The 22,607-nt window shown below is 44.4% G+C and overlaps 1 protein-coding gene across 3 annotated transcripts; it reads left to right on the top strand.

Annotated features, from left to right (window-relative positions):
- Window positions 1-1,762: 1,762 nt before the first annotated feature.
- On the top strand, window positions 1,763-22,244 carry LOC130154887 (hexokinase HKDC1-like). 3 transcript variants are annotated; one of them, XM_056351553.1, is made up of 18 exons: window positions 1,763-2,995; window positions 7,000-7,162; window positions 9,515-9,663; window positions 9,753-9,872; window positions 10,664-10,759; window positions 12,095-12,194; window positions 12,836-13,019; window positions 13,595-13,750; window positions 14,448-14,681; window positions 15,395-15,699; window positions 15,992-16,140; window positions 16,224-16,343; window positions 17,955-18,050; window positions 18,148-18,247; window positions 19,240-19,423; window positions 20,078-20,233; window positions 20,713-20,946; window positions 21,593-22,244. In XM_056351553.1, the coding sequence occupies exons 1-18, from the start codon at window positions 2,933-2,935 to the stop codon at window positions 21,735-21,737; spliced, it is 2,754 nt and encodes a 917-aa protein (XP_056207528.1). In that variant the 5' UTR covers window positions 1,763-2,932; the 3' UTR covers window positions 21,738-22,244. The 3 variants fall into 3 exon arrangements, with proteins under 3 accessions (XP_056207528.1, XP_056207530.1, XP_056207529.1); XM_056351555.1 differs by lacking the exon at window positions 1,763-2,995 and adding an exon at window positions 4,532-4,683; XM_056351554.1 differs by lacking the exon at window positions 1,763-2,995 and adding an exon at window positions 4,772-4,862.
- The last annotated feature ends 363 nt before the right edge of the window (window positions 22,245-22,607 follow it).

Genomic DNA, 22,607 nt, shown 5'->3' with positions numbered 1-22,607 from the left:
GGGTGCCAGACTCAGCAACCAGTGTTGCCACTGCCTTTGATACCTCACCACAGATGCATTTCTCTAGCAATAAAATGCTTATTAATATGGTACCTTTTTCAGGAGGTAACTGGTGTCTGTTTGGTTGCTGTACTCAACATTTGTTTGACTTTTCCCACTGTATCTGTGAGCTCCTTTTCTCTGCAGGCCTTTGACTGCGAGGCTGTGGGAGGCAGGTGGGCTACGTGAGCACCAGCCTCCTCAGGATTTTCCATTGTGCCTTGAGACAGTGTTTGGAGGGAGAACTGCAGGAGAAGAAAGTGGAGAGAGGGGTATTGTAACTTTGAAGTCTTGTTGGCTCTTGCAAAGGGGGAATGGTTTGTGGCTGTAGTTGGGTGTAACTCTAACAAAGGGAAAAACCAACATTGCCTGAAGCCTCTGAGCTGCGTGCAGTTGGAGCTGATCTGTTCACTTGGTCCTGGATTGTTTCTTCTGTACTGGCCAGAATATGTACAAAATGGCTGTAACATATTTGGGTATTGGGCCCTTAGTGCATCGAACTGCTGTCTGTGTGGAAATGAGATAATGTCTTGTCTTTTCCTGCACAACAGCCTGACTGAAGCTAGGGTGCACCAGGGATGAGCGAACAAGTTATGCAGTGATTCTGACATGTCAGGTATTTAACAGAGCTTGCTGCCAGTTTAGGAACGTTTAGGTCTTTGAGACCCTTTCCAGCTGCATCCGTTAGAGAAAGAAAGAAAAGAGAGAATGAAAAATAAATCTACTGTATTACAGACACAATAAGCTCTGGATCAAAGTGGGATGGAGCTTGAAAGGTGATGTTTTCAATTTTGCTGGCCAGAGGGGTTGTGACTCGGATGGCATGGGTAAACAATGAGGAAAGAGACAGTCCCTCTGGGAGTCAGTGTCTGACTTAACGAGCCAGCAGTTATTAAAAGATGAATACAGGACAAGTGAACCGTGCTTTCTGGCTGGTAGTGTGGCTTTTTTTCTTCTTTCTTTTCTCCCTTTCTCTTGAAGATCAAAGGCCTAATTTTAGAACAAGCCCTATTTATGGACTGTTCAGCCACTCTGTCTGCTTTGCTCTTGTTCTAGAATAGTGGAAATAAATAGAGCTGGCAGGATCTCCCAGCATCCAGAGCTTATCCTTGATGCAAGGTTGGGGCAGGGGGCGAGGGCAGAAAAAGACCTCGACCTTTCCTAGCAGAGGTTCTTTATAATGTGTCTCTGCAGAGGGAGTTCCCTTCCCCTCCTCAGCTCTTTCAGTCTTTCCTGGTGATCACAGGCTGAAAAAATGTAACCTGTGACTGCTCCTGATGTTCAACAGAGCTGTCTCCTGATCCATGCCTTCGTGGCATGCTGTAGCTGCCAGGAATGGGCAGAGTCCTCTTTCTGAGATTGGTGCAGAGTATAGAGTTGAGTGGTGTTTTGTGTGTCTGTGGATTATACTCCTGTTCATGCAGCCCAGCATGATGATCAACTGTACTTTTTTTACAATAGCAGGAGATTGTTGGGTCCGCTTCAGGCTATGAATTGATACAGCCTGAGATCCTTTTCTGCTAACTGGCAGCTTCTGACCTGCTCTCGATCTGTGTAGACAATTTTCTACTTCTGCTTAGTAGTTCTTTGTGTTTCCTCCCATTACTTGGCAATCCCTCCGCTTCCCATCTCCCTTTTTCCCCCCTGCCCCGAGGCTGTTTTTCTAATTTATCAAACTAATTTTCAATAGTAATCCTGTTATGCAAAATTTTGGGTGGCAATTGTCTGCCAGTGCAGTAAGTACACTCAGTGCCAGCTGAAATACTGAACAATAATGGGGGAAACACCGAGTGTCTGTGTGGTTTGAGAGTGAGTCTCTGTAATTACCCTATGAGAATGCCCCCTTTTTTTTTTTTCTTTCTTATCTTTTTTGTTTCTCTCCTTTGTTTCACCCAGTTTCCTTCGGGTGATGTTTTCATTGTCCATATTGCTTGATACAGTAACAAAATCCTGGAAACGCTTGTTTATTCAGAATGAACTTTGGAGGGTAATAGTTACAAGGCTGTCAGATTCAGCTGTGATGGTGTAAGGAAGCTGCTCCTGCTGTAGGCACTCTGTGCTGCCTGTTAAGAGTGTTTATCGAGGCAGTCAGATGTCAGTACTGTTGGCTGCCAGGTAAATCTGTTCCCTTCCCAGGTTTTGCAATACCGAGGATCTGCATTGGTCTGAAACTTTGTCTTCACGGGAGGTGAAGGGAGAATGTTCTGTACAAAACCTCTCTGCTGGAAATTGTGCAAGAGGTGTTTCAGCTGGGGGCAGGGGTCTGTGTGTCTCTTTTCTCCTTTACATGGCTGAAGCTTAATTGGAAAAAAGCCGCAGATAAGGGTACACTGTGTAGTACCAGAGTGGAGTTCATTCATGCAGAAGAGCTCGTCTTGCAAGTGGGAGTGCTGAGCAGAAGGAAGAAACCTCCTAAAATCGCCTCTTTAACTTTCCAGACACCCTGCAGCACTTTGTTGCACTCTGTGCTGGTGGGAGCTGGTCAGCCCCCCAGGAATGAAGCGGGGCAAAGCAGGGCAGGCTGCATAGCAACTACATTGCGAAGTGGTAACAATTCCCAAGTGGGGCAGTTACAAAATCGATTTTTCTCCCCTTCAGCTTGGCAGCTCTCCAGGTGCCTGCTCTGGCACAATGAAGTGTGTAGCTGGGGAGGGAGGGACTTTGGGTTGATGGAGGGGGGTGATACAAAGAGACAGAAGTTTAATCGTTGAACTGATCACACTGGATGGATTTATTTCTGGACTCAATTTCCCAGGAACTCCACTATATCACCCTGGGGGAAATGCTTCAGCTGAAGTTTCTCTAGCTCCAGCTTCGTGAGTAAAAGACCTGTCGCTTTGGAGTTACTCACAGCAGCTCTGTCACTACTGACTCATCCATCTGCTTCAAGAAAATGTTTGCTGTCCACTTGCTAGCTTTCCATTTCACAAAGCTTAAAGAAGATCAAATAAAAAAGGTAAGATGCAGCCTTAGCTGATTTCTATTTTGAGAACTGCGTTACTCAGGTACTGTGGGGTCTGCAGTACATAATGCAGACTAGATGATGGCTTTATCTACTGAAGTCATACAGCCGAATGGGGTAAGAAGTATTTGGACCCTAAACCATCTGATGAGTGTGAAAATATGTCTGGTTAGTGCTTTTCCGGGCACAGTTATAAGTTCTCTTCCAGTAATGGAACAGATGATCTTCGGTAGGGAAGAATGGTGTTTAAACTTTGTCTGGCATGGGGTGGTGTAGTCCAGAGGGCAGAAAGGAACCTCTTGCTGAATTGCTTTGCGAGTGTAGTGTGAAGAATGGGGTTTCTAAAGCTGAGTAGGAATCAGTCGCTCATGTTGTAGCAGGAGTACAGAAAACTCCTGGGGTCCTTGGGCCAGGTTTTCTGGGACTCAAGAGGCAGTTCCAGTTTGTGTTGGTGTGGGAGAAGTGCCTATGCCTCCTCTCTGGTTGTTCAGATCTGGCTGATCACTCTGATATTTGTAGGCATGACCTTTAATTACAGTAGGAAAAGCTCAAGGTGGCCCAGATCTGAAGCCACCGGTACTGGGAGTGAGCGATCTAATGGTTGCTCTTCCCTGATCTACTTTCATGGCCATGCTGTAATGGGTTTTTGGCTTTCAATCATAAGACCACGTGGGACCTGTAAGCTTCTTGGGTCAGACATGTAAGCTTCTTGGTTTCTAGACATGTCCCCAGTGGGTCCTCTGTTCTCTTGGTGTCTCTTGGTGTTCTCTTGAGTGCTTTGTGGTGCCCATTGCTGCCAGGCTCTGTCCTGTTTGTTTTCCAGCCAGTTGGAGGCAGGGCTGTCTGCAGATGCATGGCAGTGCGGGAGATCCAAAGTCCTGTTGGGTAGATCCACCTGCACCGCTGAGCTCTCATCCACAAAGCGAGCAACACTGGGTTGCCTTCTCTGCGCCCTTGCTTAGACATGGAGTGGCTTGTTCTTTGGTGGGGTTTTTTCAACTAATTCTGCCTTGAAAAGAAGTGTTCCAGGAGAGGTCCTGGTATCTGAACAATCAGATGTCTGTGACTCTGTCCCTCAGTCATAGCCCTTTTATCCCCAGGGTTTAATGTGATCAGAAGGGGCCCCCAATGCCCTTTTCTTGAGTGGGGATCTGACCTAAGATCTTTCATTTAGACAGCAGTATTTCTTCTTACTTTTTACTAAGAAAGGGGGAGACCTTGTGGAGCAGTGCTTGGGTGGAGTGGGCTCTTCAGAGAAGCATCCAGAGTGTAGTTGAGGGAGGACTTCCCTGAAGTGAGGACAGTGGAGGGGAAGGGGCAGAGGTGTTCTGGCAAAGCCATTTAAAAAAAATTAAGTTTTTCTGCTAGATACAAACTGGCCCTGCCTGAAGGTAAGGAACCACATGCTCTTTAGAATTCTCTTTTAAGAAGCCCAGGGTAGGTTGTATGGAGCAGAGTTGATTTCTCCCTAATTAGTAAGAAGGAATGCCTTCCCACCTCTCCCTCCCCAGGCTTATTTGCTCTCTGGTGGCGATAACAAGAGCCTCCCTGCCATGAAGACAATGCTGTTCCCATAATTGAGGCAAGACACTTGAAAACAAGGACTGTCCTTGCGCGGTGGGAGGGAGGCAGCGAGACAGAGCGTTGCACAGCCTGGCCGTTCCTGTGTTTACAAGCAAATGGTATGTGAACAGGCCCTTGCTCTGGTTGTAAATCAGGCTAGATAGTCAGCAGGTTCTCCTGGGCTCTGACTTATCTGGTTCCTCAGAGAGGATTGTATCCTCTGGCGGTTTTAGGTGAACAGGGTGGGAATGCAATTTCTATGGGGAACAGGGAGCCAGTGCGTGTTCTCTGCAGACAGGTATGATCACTTTTATTACTGTTTAGGTTTCTTTTTTCCACAGGGACTTCTGGCACAAGGTTGTCTGGGTCTGTGTGAGAGTGCATGAGTGTGGTATGTTTCCAGTCTTTTATTATTATTATTTTTTTTAAATTTGAATTATAGTATGCCCAAAAAAGCAGCACTGGTGCTTGGGGTGGTGGATCCTACACAGTGATGGGGACTCAAAAAAGCCTTGGAAGAAATCAAGCGCTTGTGCAAATGAGAGCTACAAAGAAAGATCTAAATAATGGCCTTTTCAAGGCACACCTGTATCCAAAGGTAGCTGCTGCTCATTGCTAGTTGCATCTTGTAGTTTAAGACTTTCTCCTCTGTGTGTATATGTTTTGCTGTTAGTCAAGTGCTGGAGTTACTTTCAGGGTCCTGGCTCTTTCAGGTAGGTCATTGCTGAACATCAGTTTAAAATGAGAATGTGAATAGGTAATTAGTTTGTGCCTCACTAATACAGGTGGCCAGTCCAAATTTGAAGAAGAGGATGATTTATCTACATCCTGCGTTCTCCTCTGTTTAAACAATGCTACTTTTTAAATCCTGCCTTATTGCCGGTGGAACTTGTTTTGTGCGTGTTCTCCCACAACCCTCTAGGCTTCCATATGTAAATAGGACTGATGAAATGCTCTGAACCGATAAAGCAGCTTAATAATGTAGCCCGTGGTGCAAGAGCTGAGTGTCTGTACTAGCAAAGCATCGGAAGCTGTCCCGCCTCTGCCCTACCTACTGCTCTCTGGCCCTGCATCTTATGTTGTGGGGAGTAGGATGTTAACACAGATTACCTTTCAGGGAACATCCAGCTGTGTGGAGCACAGAATTATTATGCCTGCATCGTGTTTGTTCATACAGCACCGAAGTCTGACTCCCCAGTGGAAAAGCATTTGGATGTTGACAGATTCTTACGTTGCTGTGTTAATCCTTTGTTGTACCCAGCTATGTGGTTTCTAGGCCACCTTACCTACAGCAGTGTATCCAGCCCTGCAGGCAAATGTCAGTCCAAGCAGTGTGTGGTCCTGAAGAGGAAAATCTTAAGTTTTGCTCTGATGAAGCTGTACAGAAACACTGATTAGCTTCTCTACCAGTTTATCTGAATGAGTGTCTGCTAGTTCTTAGATATTTTTGATTTCCTTTAAATTCAACTGGCTTTTATTTTGATGTGTGCTGCAAGTTACATTGCAGTATTAGGATATTGATTGCACCCAAAAATATGTTTTAGGTGTAATCCTAGAATCACAAGAGAATGAAGCGTAGAGTTGGAGTGAGAAAAAGGCTTTAAGCTTCAGCCTGGCATGCCAACAAAGTTAATTGTCTGTGGAGTGAAGCAGTAGCTGAATAGATGTTTTCAGGTTGTGGCTGACACGCTTGGGTACTGATGGCATTTTCTGGACCTGACTCAGAGAGGTCACATTCTCACCAGGTCAAGATGCTTTGCAGTTCTAGTTCATTACATGTATTGGAGGAGACGATGGTGTAAAAACAGCTTGTCAGGGTCTCAAGCAAGTCTCATGAGCTTATGTATATTCGCAAGTTACTGAGCCATCAGAAAAGATGACTAAGTTTTTGACAGTAATTCACCAAGGCTGCATTAAACGTTTTCAAAATAAAGTTTTCAGAAGAGTAGATGTTCTGATGATGTTCTGGAGCTTGCTTGCACTGATAATCATGAGAATTTAGGTGCTGAGGTCAAAAATGAAATGGAGTTTTAGAATCAGAAAGGTGGGGTTTGTGTAGGTGGTATGCTCACCTTCAATTTGTTACATATGTGAAAGGAATTATTTTGTTTCCTTAGGATCTGTTTAGCCTCATGCCCATCAAGCAGGTGGGAATGAGCATAATAATACTTGTCCAGCATAATGCAAGGGTGCTGCTAGAACTGGAGTTCAGGATTTTGAGATCCTTCATGCCAGACTACGCCCCTCTTGGTTAGAAAATAGTGCAGGTGGCTAGGGAGTTCCTGCATTTTCTTTGCTTGCAGAGTTAAAGGAAGCCCCCCCCCCAGTACACAGAGGAGAGTCCTTCTACAGTGTAAAAGCAGTGCTCATCCCAGGCAGCTGCTGAGTGCTGAGGAGCTTGCATGCCTCCCGAGTAACGCCTTTCATCTTTCCAGGTTGACAGGTACCTGTATCACATGCGTCTCTCCGATGATGTCTTGCTGGATGTGATGGCTCGCTTCCAGGCCGAGATGGTGAAGGGCCTGGGGAGGGACACAAACCCCACGGCAACAGTAAAGATGCTGCCGTCATTTGTGCGCTCGCTTCCCGATGGCTCAGGTGAGTTCCCCCTGCTCCATCCCAGCAGTGCTGGTTTAGGAAGATGATGGGTTGCTGCCAGTACTCAATGATAGGCATGGCAAAGGCACAGGGCAGGCAGCGGCTGAAACCAGGACCGGGTTACAGCCTATCTCATGTTGAGAAAGCAGGTGTGTGCTGAGGAGACAACAGCTTGGGGGAGTGCTTGAAGAGGATTTTTTTCCCTGCACCAGGTAGATTTTGATGTAGTGCTGCTCGTTTGAGGAAAGGACCTAGTAAGTGCTCAGAAAACAGCCTCTTTTGTCTGCAAATGTGGCTGTACCTAGTGCAGGCCTTGCTGCAGGAGCTGTGGTTGGACACGGCAAGGGCAGCCTCTACAGCTCAGACCCTGCAGTGCAGCGTGCTGCAGGTGTGGAGATGTGGGCACTGCTGTGGCCCTGGCATTCATGGAGCTACAGGGAAGGCAGGGCACTGCAGTGAGATCCCTCAAATTGCAAAGTGGCAGCAACGTGGCATTCTTTGAGCTATGTTCCCCTCTCAGCTTCCGAGAGCAAATTCTGCACTGCTTTCTCTGTTGCCTCCAAAAGTGATCCCCTCCTTGCCTTCCTTGCCTTCTGCACTGGGGAAATCCGCTTCTGTGTGGGGTCTACCAGGGAACAGCCAGCTCTCCTGCAGCTGTATCCTTGTTTCCAGTTGCCCCTGAGACTTAGAGAGGGAGAAAGTGGTGTCCTCTGGGAGGATATGAGGTGAGGCAGTGTCTAAAAGCCTGTCTTGTTTGGAGAAATATGGGCATTCAGAATAACTCCTGGCTCAGCTGGCTCCTGGCAGTGCAGGTTGACAGAAAAGTATGTTTATCCTAGGTTTATCCAAGTCTATGAATTTGTGCAGGGCACTGTGTCTAGCCTAGGTCAGGACCTGGTGTATAACAATTGTTCAGAAAACTTAAATGTTTGCTTTGTACTTCATTTCCACAGGACTGTATTCCTTCTGAAGGTAATTTTCCTACAGTCAAATGAGAAATAGTGGCTTTAGTGGCATACAGGGAACATTTGGAGGCTAGTTCCCTGAAATGAGGGATGTCTGAGAGAAATTATGTATAATTGACTCCAACTGTCTGGCTGTATCTGGGCACTCCTCCTTTTGCTACTACCTTCATCAAAGAAAAAGAAATTTTAGCTTAATCCTTGCTATCTCAGTGACTATCACTGGTCCTGAGGTCTCATATGGCACTGACCCTGCCTTGAGATAGCAGGGAGCCCCTGAGGTCAGGAGACTTGGAAAACTGCATATAATGTCATCACTGTCGCAAGACTTCATGTTCCTGAAGGCCGACTTTGGACAACGCTCTCTTGGCTTGTGTGACCTTTCTGCTGTGTCAAGGACATGCTGCTGAGTCAAGCTGGGCTGTGTCTTATTGACATACTAACTATTTTAAGCATCACATTGATTTTTCTATTTTTGCTCTCTTGCAAAATCCTTACTGGTTGTCTTACTTCCAGACAACACTTCCAGCAGGTGTAAACACCTCGAATGTGACAGGATTTTCCCGTTTGCCATAGCAATGAACTTTCAGATTTTTCAGTGCCCTCAGTGTTGCTACCTGAAATGACCCACATGGAGCATCAAATCATTTAGGTATTAATGGTCTGACTAATGTCACAGTTTACTGAGTAACCCAGTTTGCCTCCTCACCTTTGTGATATCTAACCATGGTGTTAACAGGTAGAACTTCCTGTTTCCTTCCCTTTTGGGGCCAGATGGGATAAAATTTAGTCAGGCGTTTGGACTGTGGAACAAAGATCATGCAAGGCTATGCCCATACCACTGCATTTAGGGAAAGGCCTTCCTCTGTGCACGGGATAGATAATTGTTGTATTGTAGAGTCAGGCCGAACTGTCCTTCCACCTGAGGTCTCCTGCTAGAGACGAATGTGTTTGAGCTAAGAGCTGCTGACTGAGAAACAAGAATGGTACTTGTGCAGAAACACCTAAAGGCATTTGGAAATGATTGTATTGCTTGACTTTGGGTGGAAAATTAGTCTTGCCCCACTTGGAAGTTGACTTCTGCAGTGGGGCCAAGTCTTAACACGTGACTGCAAATCCTGCATCCTTTACTGGATGTGGGTAATGATCTCAAACTCCCATTTCCCCACATTTCAAGCTAACAGGAAGGACCTGATAACCCTTGCTTAGGGTTGCCAGCTCTTAGCCTTCCTGGTGATGCTCCCAGGCCCATGGGATAAGGACCTGCCGTGATGGGGCAGGAGAGCCTGTGGCCATGGTGGGGGAGGGGCCCTGGGCTGTGGCCTTCAGCATGGCATCTGGGCCATGCTTCTCAGCCATCACTGGTGACAGTTGCCCACTTGTGTTGCAGAGAAGGGTGACTTCCTTGCTGTTGACCTGGGTGGCTCCCAGTTTCGTGCCCACCAGGTGAAGGTGTTCGATGATGGGAAGCAGAGCAGCCAGCTGGAGAGCAAGTTTTACCCCACACCCAAGGAGGTCATACAGGGGAATGGAGCCGAGGTAGGGCACGCAGGGTCTTCTGTAGTGGTGCTCTGCTTGGGTGCATGCCTGCCGGACACAGCCTGACTGTCCTCTCCTTTCTTGTGCAGCTCTTCGACTACGTTGCTGACTGTCTGTTAGACTTCATGGAGACCAAAAACCTGAAGCATAAGAAGTTACCTCTTGGCTTTACATTTTCTTTTCCATGCAAACAGGCCAAATTGGAAGAGGTAAGATGCAAAAAGAAATGTTATTGGCAAGCCTAGCTCCTTGCAGACCCCAGAGAAGCTATTGCATGGGAGTGTTACCCTGTGGCCTTTTTGTGGGGTCATGTTGACATAGCTCTCTGAAGAAGGCACGGATGACCATTAGCATTTAACTAGATTTGACTACCATTCAGACACTCTTTTCTGATCTCAAGGTAACATGATTTTGAAGCTAAAGCTATTCTTTTACTTGATCAGTACTCAATTTCACAGTAACTATGTGCCCTTGTATGAAGACTTAGACTGTAAAACATACTTTTGTGTTCTGAAGTTTCTTTTTTTAAATCATTCTCATTCAGTTTCTTTTTTACAGTTGATGCTAAATAGGAAAGAGCTGTAGCTGAGCTGTTTGAGAGGCCTCATGGGGAAATGAAGGGCTGGTTGCAATTACTTTGTGGTCTTTTATTCTGGTCTCTCTCTTATTTCTATGGATTTGTGCTTTGGGTCCCGGTCCTACAGATGGTTTGTGCTTAATGCTATTAGTTTGTGATGAGCATCAGTAAAGCTGCACATGCTTAAAACAAAGCATGGGGAGAAGCATTTGCAGGATTGGGACTTTATTGCTGTACCTGTTCAGTTGTGTTTGTACTGACAGGCACCCCAAGGTGAGATGTTCTACTGTCACTTGTTTTGACCTGCATTTTAATTTGTGGAGAGATATAGTGGGATTCTCCATAGACTGGTCTTGGCTGTCTTTGTGGCAGGTTTGTATGCTAAAATTGGAGCTTTTGTTGGAGCTGACTGTTACTTTGCAGGGTGTTCTTCTTGCCTGGACGAAACACTTCAAGGTCCGAGGAGTTCAGGACACAGATGTGGTCAGCTCTCTGCGCAAGGCCCTCAGTAAGCATAAGGCAAGTTTCATACCTGCAGGAGGCGAACCTGAGTGGCTCCAGATTTTCCTCCTTGGGAGATCAGCTCTTGGCGTGTGGGTTGCTTTGGGAGTTGTCAGACATCCTTCAAGGTCAACCAGTAACAGATGTCCAATGTGGCTGTATAGCTAGTAGAACTGTCTTGGATGTCCCTTGGAGCTGAAGCCCTGGAAGGGGACTCGGGCTGCCCCAGGGTGGTCTAACAGTGATGGCAGCTGCACGCTGTAAATGGGTCTGACTGTGACCGTGGAGCAGCATGGCCCCGCTGTCTGTCTGAGCTAAAGGGAACCTGTTGTGAGCCTGTTTGATCAGATGCGGATGCACGCTGTGTTTTGCAGCCTGGCTTCTGAGATGAAGGTTGGGAAGGGGAAGCTATCACCTGGGATCAGCACGCCTAACTCTACCAGGGCTTGCCCATCCACTTCATTCTGTGAATGAGTGGTTAATTGTTAAGGTCAGCTGTAAGACATTATTAAATCTGCCCTTGAACTAGTGTATAACTTTGAATAACATTATGTTTTAATATTTTGGAAAACCTTGTTTTTCATGTTCAGTGCTATTGGTAACACCACCTAAGAAATACAAAGCATCTTTCCATACCTTGGCAACTTTGTAGTAAACAGGAAGTTATTCTACTGGTTTCTTGCATGGTAAAAATCTAGCCCTGGTTTTGGTTCACTTCTTTCTCTGCATCAGTCTTGCTGTAGTTAGCATGAACAAAGCATCTGAAACTTCCTGGGTGAAGTCCAGCCCCCGCTAGTGTTGGCATCTGAGTTACAAGAATCCTTTGATAACTTCGGTTTTATGTTATCAAGTTACCTCAGTGTGAAAGGAAAACTGCATAGCTTTGATGGAAAGACTTTTTACTTGAGTGTGATATTGGCGCATGGCCTTGTGTTGAATAGCTGCATTTATGTGTGTATATTTTCTGTCCCATTTGGTGGCGTCTGCTCAGGCAGTTGGACGTTATCGTGTCGTGCAGCCCATAAAGACAGATACATGGGTGCTAGCATATCACTAAATTCAAACCAACGACATGTTGCTTATCTGACAAGTGAGGATAGATTGGGGAAAAACAAGTCCTGCAAGCAAAGATCCTGGCTGGCCAAGCACTTGAAAATTCAGAGATGTTGCTTTGCAGGGTTGTGGGGGGGATAGTGTTACAAAGGGAAATCGTGTGTCTTTCAGCTGAAGAGCTTTCCTGAACTAGGCCTTCAAAGTATGACCAGGGGAGTATGTCTGCATGATGTTGCTTTAACACACAGGATGCTTTCTAAGCACTTTTTTTCTGTTAATCACACATCTTTATGCTATTAGGACATAGATGTTGATGTTTTGGCACTGGTCAATGACACTGTGGGAACCATGATGACTTGTGGATATGATGACCAGCGTTGTGAAGTTGGGCTCATAATTGGTAATTTTTCCTGTTCACTAAGCAGGTTTTATTCCCCCCTTATTTTTAATTCTAACAAATGTGGAGTAGAAGAGAGTGTCCCAGTACAGGAAAGAGCAGGAAGAAAATGGAAAAAACAATGGTCGGATTTTCAAGCCTGGCTGCCTTCTGTAAAGCAGCTGTTTTTATGCTGATCACATTGCCATCGAATACCACAGTCCCCATTTTGTCTGGGTTCAGTTGTGACCAGCATACTAAAATTTTCTGCTGACTGTAGAGAAAATTACTGTCTGTCTGTCCAGAGAAAGCTGAATTCCTCTCACGTCTGGTAGTTAGTATCAGCTACACTTTCCACAATGTCTCCTCTTTGTGCACTGTGGTGGCTTTTTTAAGGCACATAGACATAAATTTGAAAAAGAAAAAATGATTTTAAACAAGTCAAGCCTTAGAATAATTTCAAATTTTTTTTCACTCACTTTGAAATGATTATTTAACAACTGCAGGTGGCTTGATATTAATATCCTGTACCACAGGGCTATGTATTTATATTTTCTTCCAAAGACAATATACTGACTTATTCCCAAACATGTGGACTTAAAACAAACAAAAAGCAAACCTGGAACAAACAGGTAATTTATCTGCACTGTCTCGACCACGCACAGGGACTGGCACCAACGCATGCTACATGGAGGAAATGAGGCACATCGATCTGGTGGAAGGTGATGAAGGGAGGATGTGCATTAACACAGAGTGGGGTGCCTTTGGAGATGACGGTGCTTTGGACGACCTCCGTACAGAGTTTGATCGCGAGCTTGATCTGGGATCTCTCAATCCTGGAAAACAATTGTAAGTGATTTCCTGGCTGATTTGCCTCAGCAGTCTGAATTAACTGACTGCGTTTCCAGCGTATGCCGGGAGCCCCTTTGGAACAGGAATCCAGTTAAGTGAAGCTGAGCTGGCTTGATCCTGGTCCTGTCCTGTTCAGACCTTTTCCTTATGGGAAGGGTGGGTACCTTTCACACCTCCCTGCCTCACAGGCCCAAGGAATTGCTGCTGCAGTTGCTGGTGTGTTGTTAAAAATAGGTGGTTGCTCTGGTACGATGCTGTGGAGGGGTAAGGAGAGAGAGAAGGAAGGTAAACAAAGGGTGTTTTAAAGCCTGGCTTATCAAAACTGCTTCTGCTGGCTGAGCTGCTGGCAAGTTTTTTGAAAATTCTCTTTTATCACTCACTTATCTTGAGGGGCTGTTGTTGGGTCCCAGGACCTCTGGATGGCATTCCATCTACAACCTAGCTCCCAAACCCCTTTTATACATGCTTAAATGTGACCAACCTGCATTAGAACAGAGGATGCTTATATTTGAACTTTTCATAGCTCCGGGTAGCTGGTGAACACCTGTAAGCCTTCCTGTGTCTCATTCCAGGTTTGAGAAGATGATCAGCAGCCTGTATTTGGGAGAACTTGTAAGACTCATTCTCCTAAAAATGACAAAGGAAGGTCTACTCTTCAATGGGAAGGCATCAACAGCTCTGCTTACTAAGGGCAAGATTGAAATGAAACATGTGTCTGCAATGGAAAAGTAAGAACCTGCAATGTGCTGTTTGAGAGTGGCTGTTAGTCTTTCACAAGCACAATAATGATAATGAATGTGTAATTACAATCTGTGAGTAGTGGGAACAATCCTGAACTGCTCAACTTGATTTTGCTTTTGCCTAGGAGAAAGGTTGATCTTTCTGTATGTAGGAGTTGGTGGAAGCTAAAGTTTTAGCAAAGTACCACAGCAGCAAATGTATTGTTAACCATCACAGGTGCAGGTTGGTTAAATAACCTCTTTGGAGACCTGAGTGCATGGGATGATTGTGACAGTTTTCAGCTTCTGTGGTGTGGGAATACTGGGGTTGTGGAGTTGTAGTACAGACTCTGGATCCGGTAATGGATGACTACATGGAAAACTGACAGATTCTGGTGTTTTGAAGGTGAATCCTGGTCTCGTCGTTACTCCAGGAATAATTTTCTTTGTTGTATTGAGTGAAGCTGTACGTCTGTTCCTGTGCTCTCCTTCTATGGACTAATTAGAAGTTTGGTATCTCCCCCAGGTACTTTTGGGAAAAGTGCAGGAAAGGCATTACTGGTTTATGGGAACCAATTATGATGCTGCCTGATGGGTTGTGCCCTGGTCTTCTCTCGTTTCTTCTTAGGCCAACATGCGGAATACTGATTTATGTGTTGCCTCAATATCCCTGTGTTAGATGATGTATTCTTTTGTTTTGCTGTAGATATAAGGAAGGTCTGAGCAACACAAAAGAGATCCTTACGGAGCTGAACTTGATTCCCTCTGAAGAGGACTGCATTGCTGTTCAGCACGTCTGCACCATCGTTTCCTTTCGCTCGGCCAACCTCTGTGCTGCTGCCTTAGCAGGCATACTGACCCGACTGAGAGAGAATAAGAAACTATTAAGGATGCGAACCACTGTTGGAATTGATGGGGGACTCTATAAAACCCACCCCCAGTAAGTAACTACAGAGGATTTGGTAATTGTTGGCCACATGTTGATGTTGCAAAGAGTCTCCATCTTGCGTATTATATGTGGCTTTTCAGAAAACTGCTGGTTTTGGGGTTGGGGTGAGATCTGGTGGAGTGTGAAGGATCAGACTGGCTTGGTCATTGCAAAGGTGTCTCAGGAACTTTAGAACCTGAGGATGGGGTGGGACCAACATGACACATGGGATAATGGTGTCTGGGGAAGAGCATTTGATTCCTCAAGGTGACTCCTGGGCCTCCAGGGCACTTGCAGTTCACTGTTTTTTTTCTTTTCCTTCTTTCTTCCCCCTGCCCTGTTTTTGAACCTATGCTTTCTCCAACTGGAAACTTGCCCAAACATTTCTCCCAAACAGGATGGAAGTCTGATTCCAGATGGAGACTCACTCTCTGTGCTTGTGCCTCTCTACTGTTGCCTGGCTTTTCTCCAGTGTCGCTCTCCCTTGGCACTGGTGCTTGTGTAGAGGTATCTTCACATTCCTGTAAGTGTACAGGTTCTGCAGAATAGCCAGAAATCAGCATCATCGTACCCATTTCCCAGATCTGTCTCTGACCTTGTGCTCCTCTTGACTGTGCTTCAGCACTTGTGTTGTTGGCTGTGTGCATATATTGGAAATGTATGTGATGTGAAGTAAACCATGCATGAAGTGCTTGTGAGAGTCTAAAGAAACTCTGTTCCTGTAGATACGCCAAACGCCTGCACAAGGTGGTGAGAAGACTGGTCCCGAACTGTGATGTTCGGTTCCTCCTTTCTGTGAGCGGCAGTGGGAAGGGGGCTGCCATGGTCACAGCGGTGGCGTACAGGCTGGCCGCTCAGCGCAAGCAAATTGATGCCACTCTTGCACCATTTCTGCTGTCCCTGGAGACCCTCAGAGAAGTTAAGAACAAAATGAGGACTGAGCTGGAATATGGGCTAAAGCGAGAGACGCAAGCTAGTGCCACAGTGAAGATGTTACCCACATATGTCTGTGGGACACCAGATGGAACAGGTGAAGTCACTTCCTGATCACCTGGAAGTGGTTCAGGAAAGCTGCTTGTCTGTTTTCTGGGAAGAATACGCCAATTATTCTGGCAGATGCCAGGGTGATATATGTTGGCAAACTGGTGCTTCCTGCGACGTTATCTGGCTGGCCCTTTAGCCCCATGTGAGCAGATCAATGGGATAAATGCCATAGGAAGCAGTGTGCTATCATTCTTGGGGATATGTGGCAGAGTATGCTGTGCTGACTGGCAAACATGTGATGAGAAACACCAAAATGAAATACCTTTCTTCTCTTGCAGAGAAAGGAAAGTTCCTTGCCCTTGATCTTGGTGGGACAAATTTCAGGGTTCTGCTGGTCAAAATCAGAAGTGGGAGAAGAAGATCAGTGCAAATGTATAACAAAATCTTTGCCATTCCTTTGGAGATCATGCAAGGGACGGGGGAAGAGGTAACCTCTAATGAATGTTTAACTGATCCAGGCCCACTGCATGGGATTACTGTTATATTTATATGCTTTTTCTTTCCTTCCAGCTCTTTGACCATATTGTCCAGTGCATAGCAGAATTTCTGGAGTATATGGGGATTAAAGGTGCTCGATTGCCTCTGGGCTTCACCTTCTCTTTCCCATGCAGGCAAGCCAGCATTGACAAGGTAAGAACTGCAACACAGAACAGGTCAAATGGTTCAAATGGCAACAGTGCATCTGCTTGGTAAATGACATCATTTTGGGTGAGGGTGATCTGCTGGTTTGGAAATTGCAAGCAAAAAGCTATTCTTCTAAATGTTTTCTTTCAAGTAGGACTTCCCAATGTTGAAAAGATAGATAGATAGATGCGTGCAAATTAGACTTTGGAGAGAATATTTCACCTGTTTTACAGGAATTTTATTACTCTACTGTGCAAGTTAGTTGTGTTTCGTGAGAAAGTTATTCTACATGGATATGGGAGGTAGAACTTTCATCTCTTGTATCTGGTAAGAGGTGGATGTTACTTGCTCTTATTCTATAAAGGTTAAGTCCTTATGACAGCAAAATGACTACATATTTGTAATAGCCCAGGAATCTCTCATGCTGCCTTATCGCTGCGATGGCAAGTGGTAACAAATGTCTCCTTTTACTTGATCAGCTACAATCCCAGGGTGTTTTCCTAACTGTGCTGCACAGGTCTGACTGTATAATGTCTGCACTACATTAGTTTCTTCCTGTTGAGCGTCACTGGGCAGAACTTGCTTGTTCAGCTTGGAAGGGTTGGCTTTTTGACAGATATCATATCTTCATCTTTCCAGATCTGATGTAAGAGATTATTCTGATGCATTTCCACAGAGGGGCAGGGAAGGTTGTTTAATTGCTTAATTCTAGACAAATATGTAGGATATTGGGGAAATGAGAGACTTCTATTTTATTGAATGTTTTTATGCCCTGGGGGGTTTCAAAATAGTTCTAAGTTTAGAAGCTAGTTTGCTCTGTCTCAATGTCCAGATCACAGTTGGCAGTATAGCAATAAGACTTGGTTGGTTGTGGGGAGACCACTCAATATGCCTTCCAGACCTACAGCATAGTATTTAGGTCTTGGCAAAAGATGAGGAAACAAATTCCACAGCAGTGGTGGCAAAACAAGTGACACACACTTGTGTCAGTGTCCCATAGTATGTTGCCTTCTGTGTTTGGTCTTTTAGTGTTGCTAGAACTTGAGGATTTTTTGAAGAGCAGCCTTTTCTCCCAGTTGCCCTCTTTTTTTTTTTCTTATTTGGGCAGACAATCCAGAGTCAAATCTACTTCTGTTAGGCCAGGTTGCTGTCCAAAAAGAAACAGATTAGTGTTGCCTGGAGTAGTGGGATCATACCAAATGTCCTTCAGTAAACAGGCCAAAAGTTAACAGCAGATGTTCATTGATGTTTTTTGGGTGTTTAATTATTCACAGCAAAAGTATTTTTTATGGTCTTTCCCCTACATATAATGCAATAGCTATGTGCGCAGGAGGTGAGGTGAGGTTTTCCAAATGAGAGTGTTAGAAGGCACTGAGTTGGCAGTGTCTTGATAAACAGCTGAGTGAACCTGGAGTCACTACCAACAGCAGACGAGTAACAAAGATACATGTGCACACACTCTGCAATAGACCCTCGCAGTAACCTGTCCAGGGAAAGATATTAGTTAAAAAAAAACACCAAACAAAACAAGAAAGAGTGGAGACAAGAAAAGGCTGATGCTTGGAACATACAGTCCTCTCTATCTTCACTTATGATTTTCTTTCTCTTCTGTTTCAGGGGACGCTTGTGGGATGGACAAAAGGTTTCAAGGCAACAGACTGTGAGGGGGAAGATGTTGTTGATATGCTGAGAGAGGCCATCAGGAGAAGAAATGTGAGCTACTACTCTCTTCTGCTATTCTTTTTGGTGTATTTAATGCACCCCTCCTCTTCCTCCAGGACCCCACTACTGATTGTCACTTGTGTTTTAGGAGTTTGACTTGGACATTGTAGCAGTGGTGAATGATACTGTTGGGACAATGATGACATGCGGATATGAGGATCCAAACTGTGAGATTGGCCTTATCGCAGGTACAGTGATATTGAAGTGACAGTTGCAAGAAGAAAGCATGTATACAGGTGCTAAGCTTCACACCCTATTTTGGAATTTGTATGACGTCTTTTATTTGAATTTGATATATGGTGTTACTACTCACACGGGGTTCTCAGCAGAAATGCATGGTATTCGACAGAGAACATATTAACACCTGTAGCAGATAGAATCCTGAATCTGTTGGACTTTTGGTCATATCTCTGATGGTGGCCTAGCAAGTGTGTGCATGGTAAAAGAATATGAGAACAGCAAGACTGAGCATGAATCTTTGTTTTGACTAGTATATGGATATTTACTGTGTAGCCAGGTCATAGGCCTTGGAACAAACAAATATCTTTAAAAATCTGAATGGATTCTTTTTGGGCTTCTAGATGATTCCCCCAGTAGGTTGCTCGAAGTTTTCAGCCAGAAATACATCTAAGCATGTAAGACCTGAAGCCTCAGTTGGAAAACAGACTCTTCTGGCGAAGTGCAGTAGCTGTCTCATTTTGTTTGGAGTACTGTTCCTTATGTTAGTTAAATGTAACCCATGTTGCAAGCAGTGAGGCCCTGTTCACCAAATCATTTTGGACTTGGCAGCTGCTTGACTGGCTGCTAGGCTCTTGACAGTGTTTGCATGCTGTCATGCAAGATGATTTGTGGTGTGTTACAACCAGACTGGCAGCAATGACTGATCAGTGCTTGCCAACGACTGCCAAATCGATTTCTGATCTGTAACAGAGAGTCTTCATTCCTCTGTGCTGCAAATTTTCTGTGAAGGACCCATTTTACTTGGTAACATTCTGTTGTGATAAATTACAGCACTATTAACCTTACTGGCTAGCACTTGCTTCTGTAAGATATGGAGACATCTTTGAAATTTCAGATATGGAGAAGAGAGCTTTTAAAATGATTGCTCCGATCATCTTTCATGTGTTTCAGCTGCTACTTCACTCTTGTGGCTGAAGCCTTGTCACTTCTTTCCTCCTAGGAACAGGCAGCAATGTGTGCTACATGGAGGACATGAAAAACATAGAAATAGTGGAAGGGAATGAAGGAAAAATGTGCATTAATACAGAATGGGGAGCATTTGGTGACAACGGCTGCATTGACAACATCAGAACAAAATATGATAAAGAAGTAGATGAAGGCTCACTAAACCCAGGGAAACAGAGGTAAACGTGATGGTCCTGATGCTAAAAGCCTGATAAAGTCAGTCTTTAAGACACACTGGCTGCTTTTTAAAATGTGCTTAGTGAATGAATAATCAGAAAGGAAATTTTAGTATTACATTTCATTTATTGCATGGTAAATAATGCAGATATTCAGAAAAAAACCAAAGACGTACGTTGTTTCTGTTACCACAGCACTGTTTTCACCTTAGGGCAGTTACCAAACAATGCGGCTCTTGCTGTGTTCCTCCTCTTGGAGTGTTTTTTTGAGGGTAAAATACAACTTGTGCAAGAGGATAGACGGAACTCGAATGTTCTTAATTTGATGAAGATGGCATTGATTACATATGACACACTGGTGAATGCATGGGGGCAACAGGGAACTGTCTTTTCAGTGTGGACTCTGGCTTTAACGCTATGTTCTGTTTAATATTGCAAGGTTTTTTTCTAGTTCTGTTACCTTTTAACATAGGTAAATATGTTTATTTAAAACATTTAAAAACAGATTTTTGATGGTTGAAAGATGGAGTTCAATGGCTATTTCTCTGCAAGCTTAGACTTTTTTGAGTGGATAGGGTGTTTACATACCACTCATGTTAAACAGAACTAACATGCCATCTCTTTAAAAGCACATATTTTTCTTCTATTACATAACAGGTATGAAAAAATGACCAGTGGAATGTACCTAGGTGAAATAGTAAGGCAAATTTTGATCGACCTAACCAAGCAAGGACTGCTGTTCAGAGGACAGATTTTGGAATCACTCAAGAAAAGAGGCATATTTGAAACAAAATTCCTGTCTCAGATTGAGAGGTAAAGTTCTTAGATTTACAAGGTTTAAATCCTTAAGGTCTTCTGGGACCTCTAGCAAATAGTCTTCTGCAAGTGTGTGGAGCTGTTTTCTTCAAGAAGTCAATTATAATTTTCTTCTTTCCTTCTATTTGAAGCCCTTTCTTCTGTTGAAAACCTTGGAAGGTTAGTGTCTCAGCCTTGAGATCAAAAATAACACAAGTGGCTGATCTGGCTCAGCTCCCTCATGACTTTGGGAGTTAGATGAATAACTGCTAGTTGTGCCTTCTGGAAATACAGTCTAACATAGCAAAGGGCATGCCAGGAGCAAGTTTTCCATCTGAATTCAGACTGGCATCTGCCTTAGAACAGTTGGAGAGTGTTACAGTTGGAGAAGTGGTTGCATTTCCTTTGGATCATGGCAAAGTCTCAGCTGAAAGACTTGCGTGCCTGCTGAAGCTTCCCCTAATGCCTTGCTGTTGTGTGTGTTTCCCTCTGCGCAGTGACCGGCTTGCCCTCCTCCAAGTCCGGCGAATTCTGCAGCAGCTTGGCCTGGACAGCACATGTGAAGACAGCATCATTGTGAAAGAGGTGTGCGGAGCTGTTTCAAAAAGAGCTGCTCAGCTCTGCGGGGCAGGGCTGGCAGCTGTTGTAGAGAAGAAGAGAGAAAATCAAGGTGTGGAGCACTTGCAAATCACCGTTGGAGTAGATGGGACCTTGTACAAGCTCCATCCACAGTGAGTACCTTGGTACCACTTCCCTTTGCTGTTGGCTTGTTTGCAGTTTGAAAACATACCGAGCTGTACCAGCTTTCTGCCAAGATGATAAATGAAAGAGAGGATAAAATTCTAACATATTTCCCTGCATCCTGTCATTTCCCTTGCCTACCTAAAGGATCAAAAATTGCGAAGCCAAGTCCGGTTACCACTGGGAGGCTCTTTTCTGTGGGGTGTTGAGTGAACTTACTCTTCTAATATTTATTTTCCCATGTTGTGGGGGATTTCCAAAATATCCTGGTCTCCCAGATGGAAAGCTGTGTTGAGTTTTTGGAGTTGGGTCATTATTTTGTGAGCAAGGCCTACAAGTAATGCATTAGCTTTTTTGCTGGGAGAAGAGAGCCTCTTCTATGATCTTTAAAAGCAAGGGGGTTGTCTGGCATCATGCTGAACAAAATTAAAGTGGAGAAATAGAAATTAAAATCTGATTGTATACAGAAACTTGTCTCTCTCATGAACAGGAGGAAAAACAAACAGAAAGAGATGCTGTAGAGAACCAGTGGAAGATGGCTTGAGGTCATGGTTCCTTGCTAACAGATAAATATAAAGATCTCAGATCAGAAAGTAGCTGCTAAAATGTTCTGTTCTTCTCTCCCTTTCCCTCCAGTTTTTCTAGGGTCCTGCAGGAAACAGTGAAGAAACTGGCACCTCAGTGTGATGTGACTTTCATGCTTTCTGAAGACGGAAGTGGAAAGGGAGCTGCCCTCATCACTGCAGTAGCAAAAAGATTGCATAATATTGGACAGAAGTAAAAATGAGAGGTCATTTCAGCACTACCAGGCGTGTGCACTAGAGATTTGCTGAGCCGTGATTCAAGATAGCTTTGCCAGACACCAGTACACAGGTACCTGTTTTCAAGGAGCAGCTGTTTTTTTGACCAACCAGGATTGTGGACTTTTGTCCTTTGATAACTTGGATCAGGTGTTTCTGCTCCCCACTGGCATTATGTCTTGGCATACCACAACCTACTCAGTTCTGTACTTCCTGCAATCCATCTATAATGCACATGGGAGAGTGAAAACAAAACAAGCAAACAAAACAAAACAAGAAATCAACCACAAATGTGTCATTTTTACAATGGCTTAATTAAGCTACTGCACCACAACTGAGTTTATCACCAGTTTCTTAGGGTTTGTGTGTATTTTAGTTTTGGCTTGGCCTGGCTTAAGGAATATTGAGATCCTGATGTTGCGTCTACCTAGTGGACATATTTGCTCAATGCTTCACAGGTTTTACAATAAATCTGCAGGTAAAATAAATTAATGGACTTTGGTCAGTGATGCTCTCCCCTCTACTACATTGGTTGCAAGTGTATTATAATGTAATACTTCCCTTGAGTACAGGAGACATGTTTAATAGATGAATGTAAAGGAAAAAAATATGATTCCACAAAATACCAGTTGTATCAAAATACTTTAGTGTATCTGAGTGCACATAAATCTGATGCTGGGTGGATTCTGACTGTGACTGATTCTTTTGATACTGGGAGAAGGAATTTAGAAGCAGTTACAGGGTCTAACGTGTCTATGACAAGGCTACATAGTGAGTATGAAATCTATTACTCATTGGGCCACCAAAATAGCTGTGTCGAAAGAAAAAAAAATCACCTGAATTTTTTAAAT

Source organism: Falco biarmicus, chromosome 9 (genome assembly GCF_023638135.1).
Source record: "Falco biarmicus isolate bFalBia1 chromosome 9, bFalBia1.pri, whole genome shotgun sequence".
Taxonomy (NCBI): domain Eukaryota; kingdom Metazoa; phylum Chordata; class Aves; order Falconiformes; family Falconidae; genus Falco; species Falco biarmicus.
This window is presented reverse-complemented; position numbering and strand designations above follow the sequence as displayed.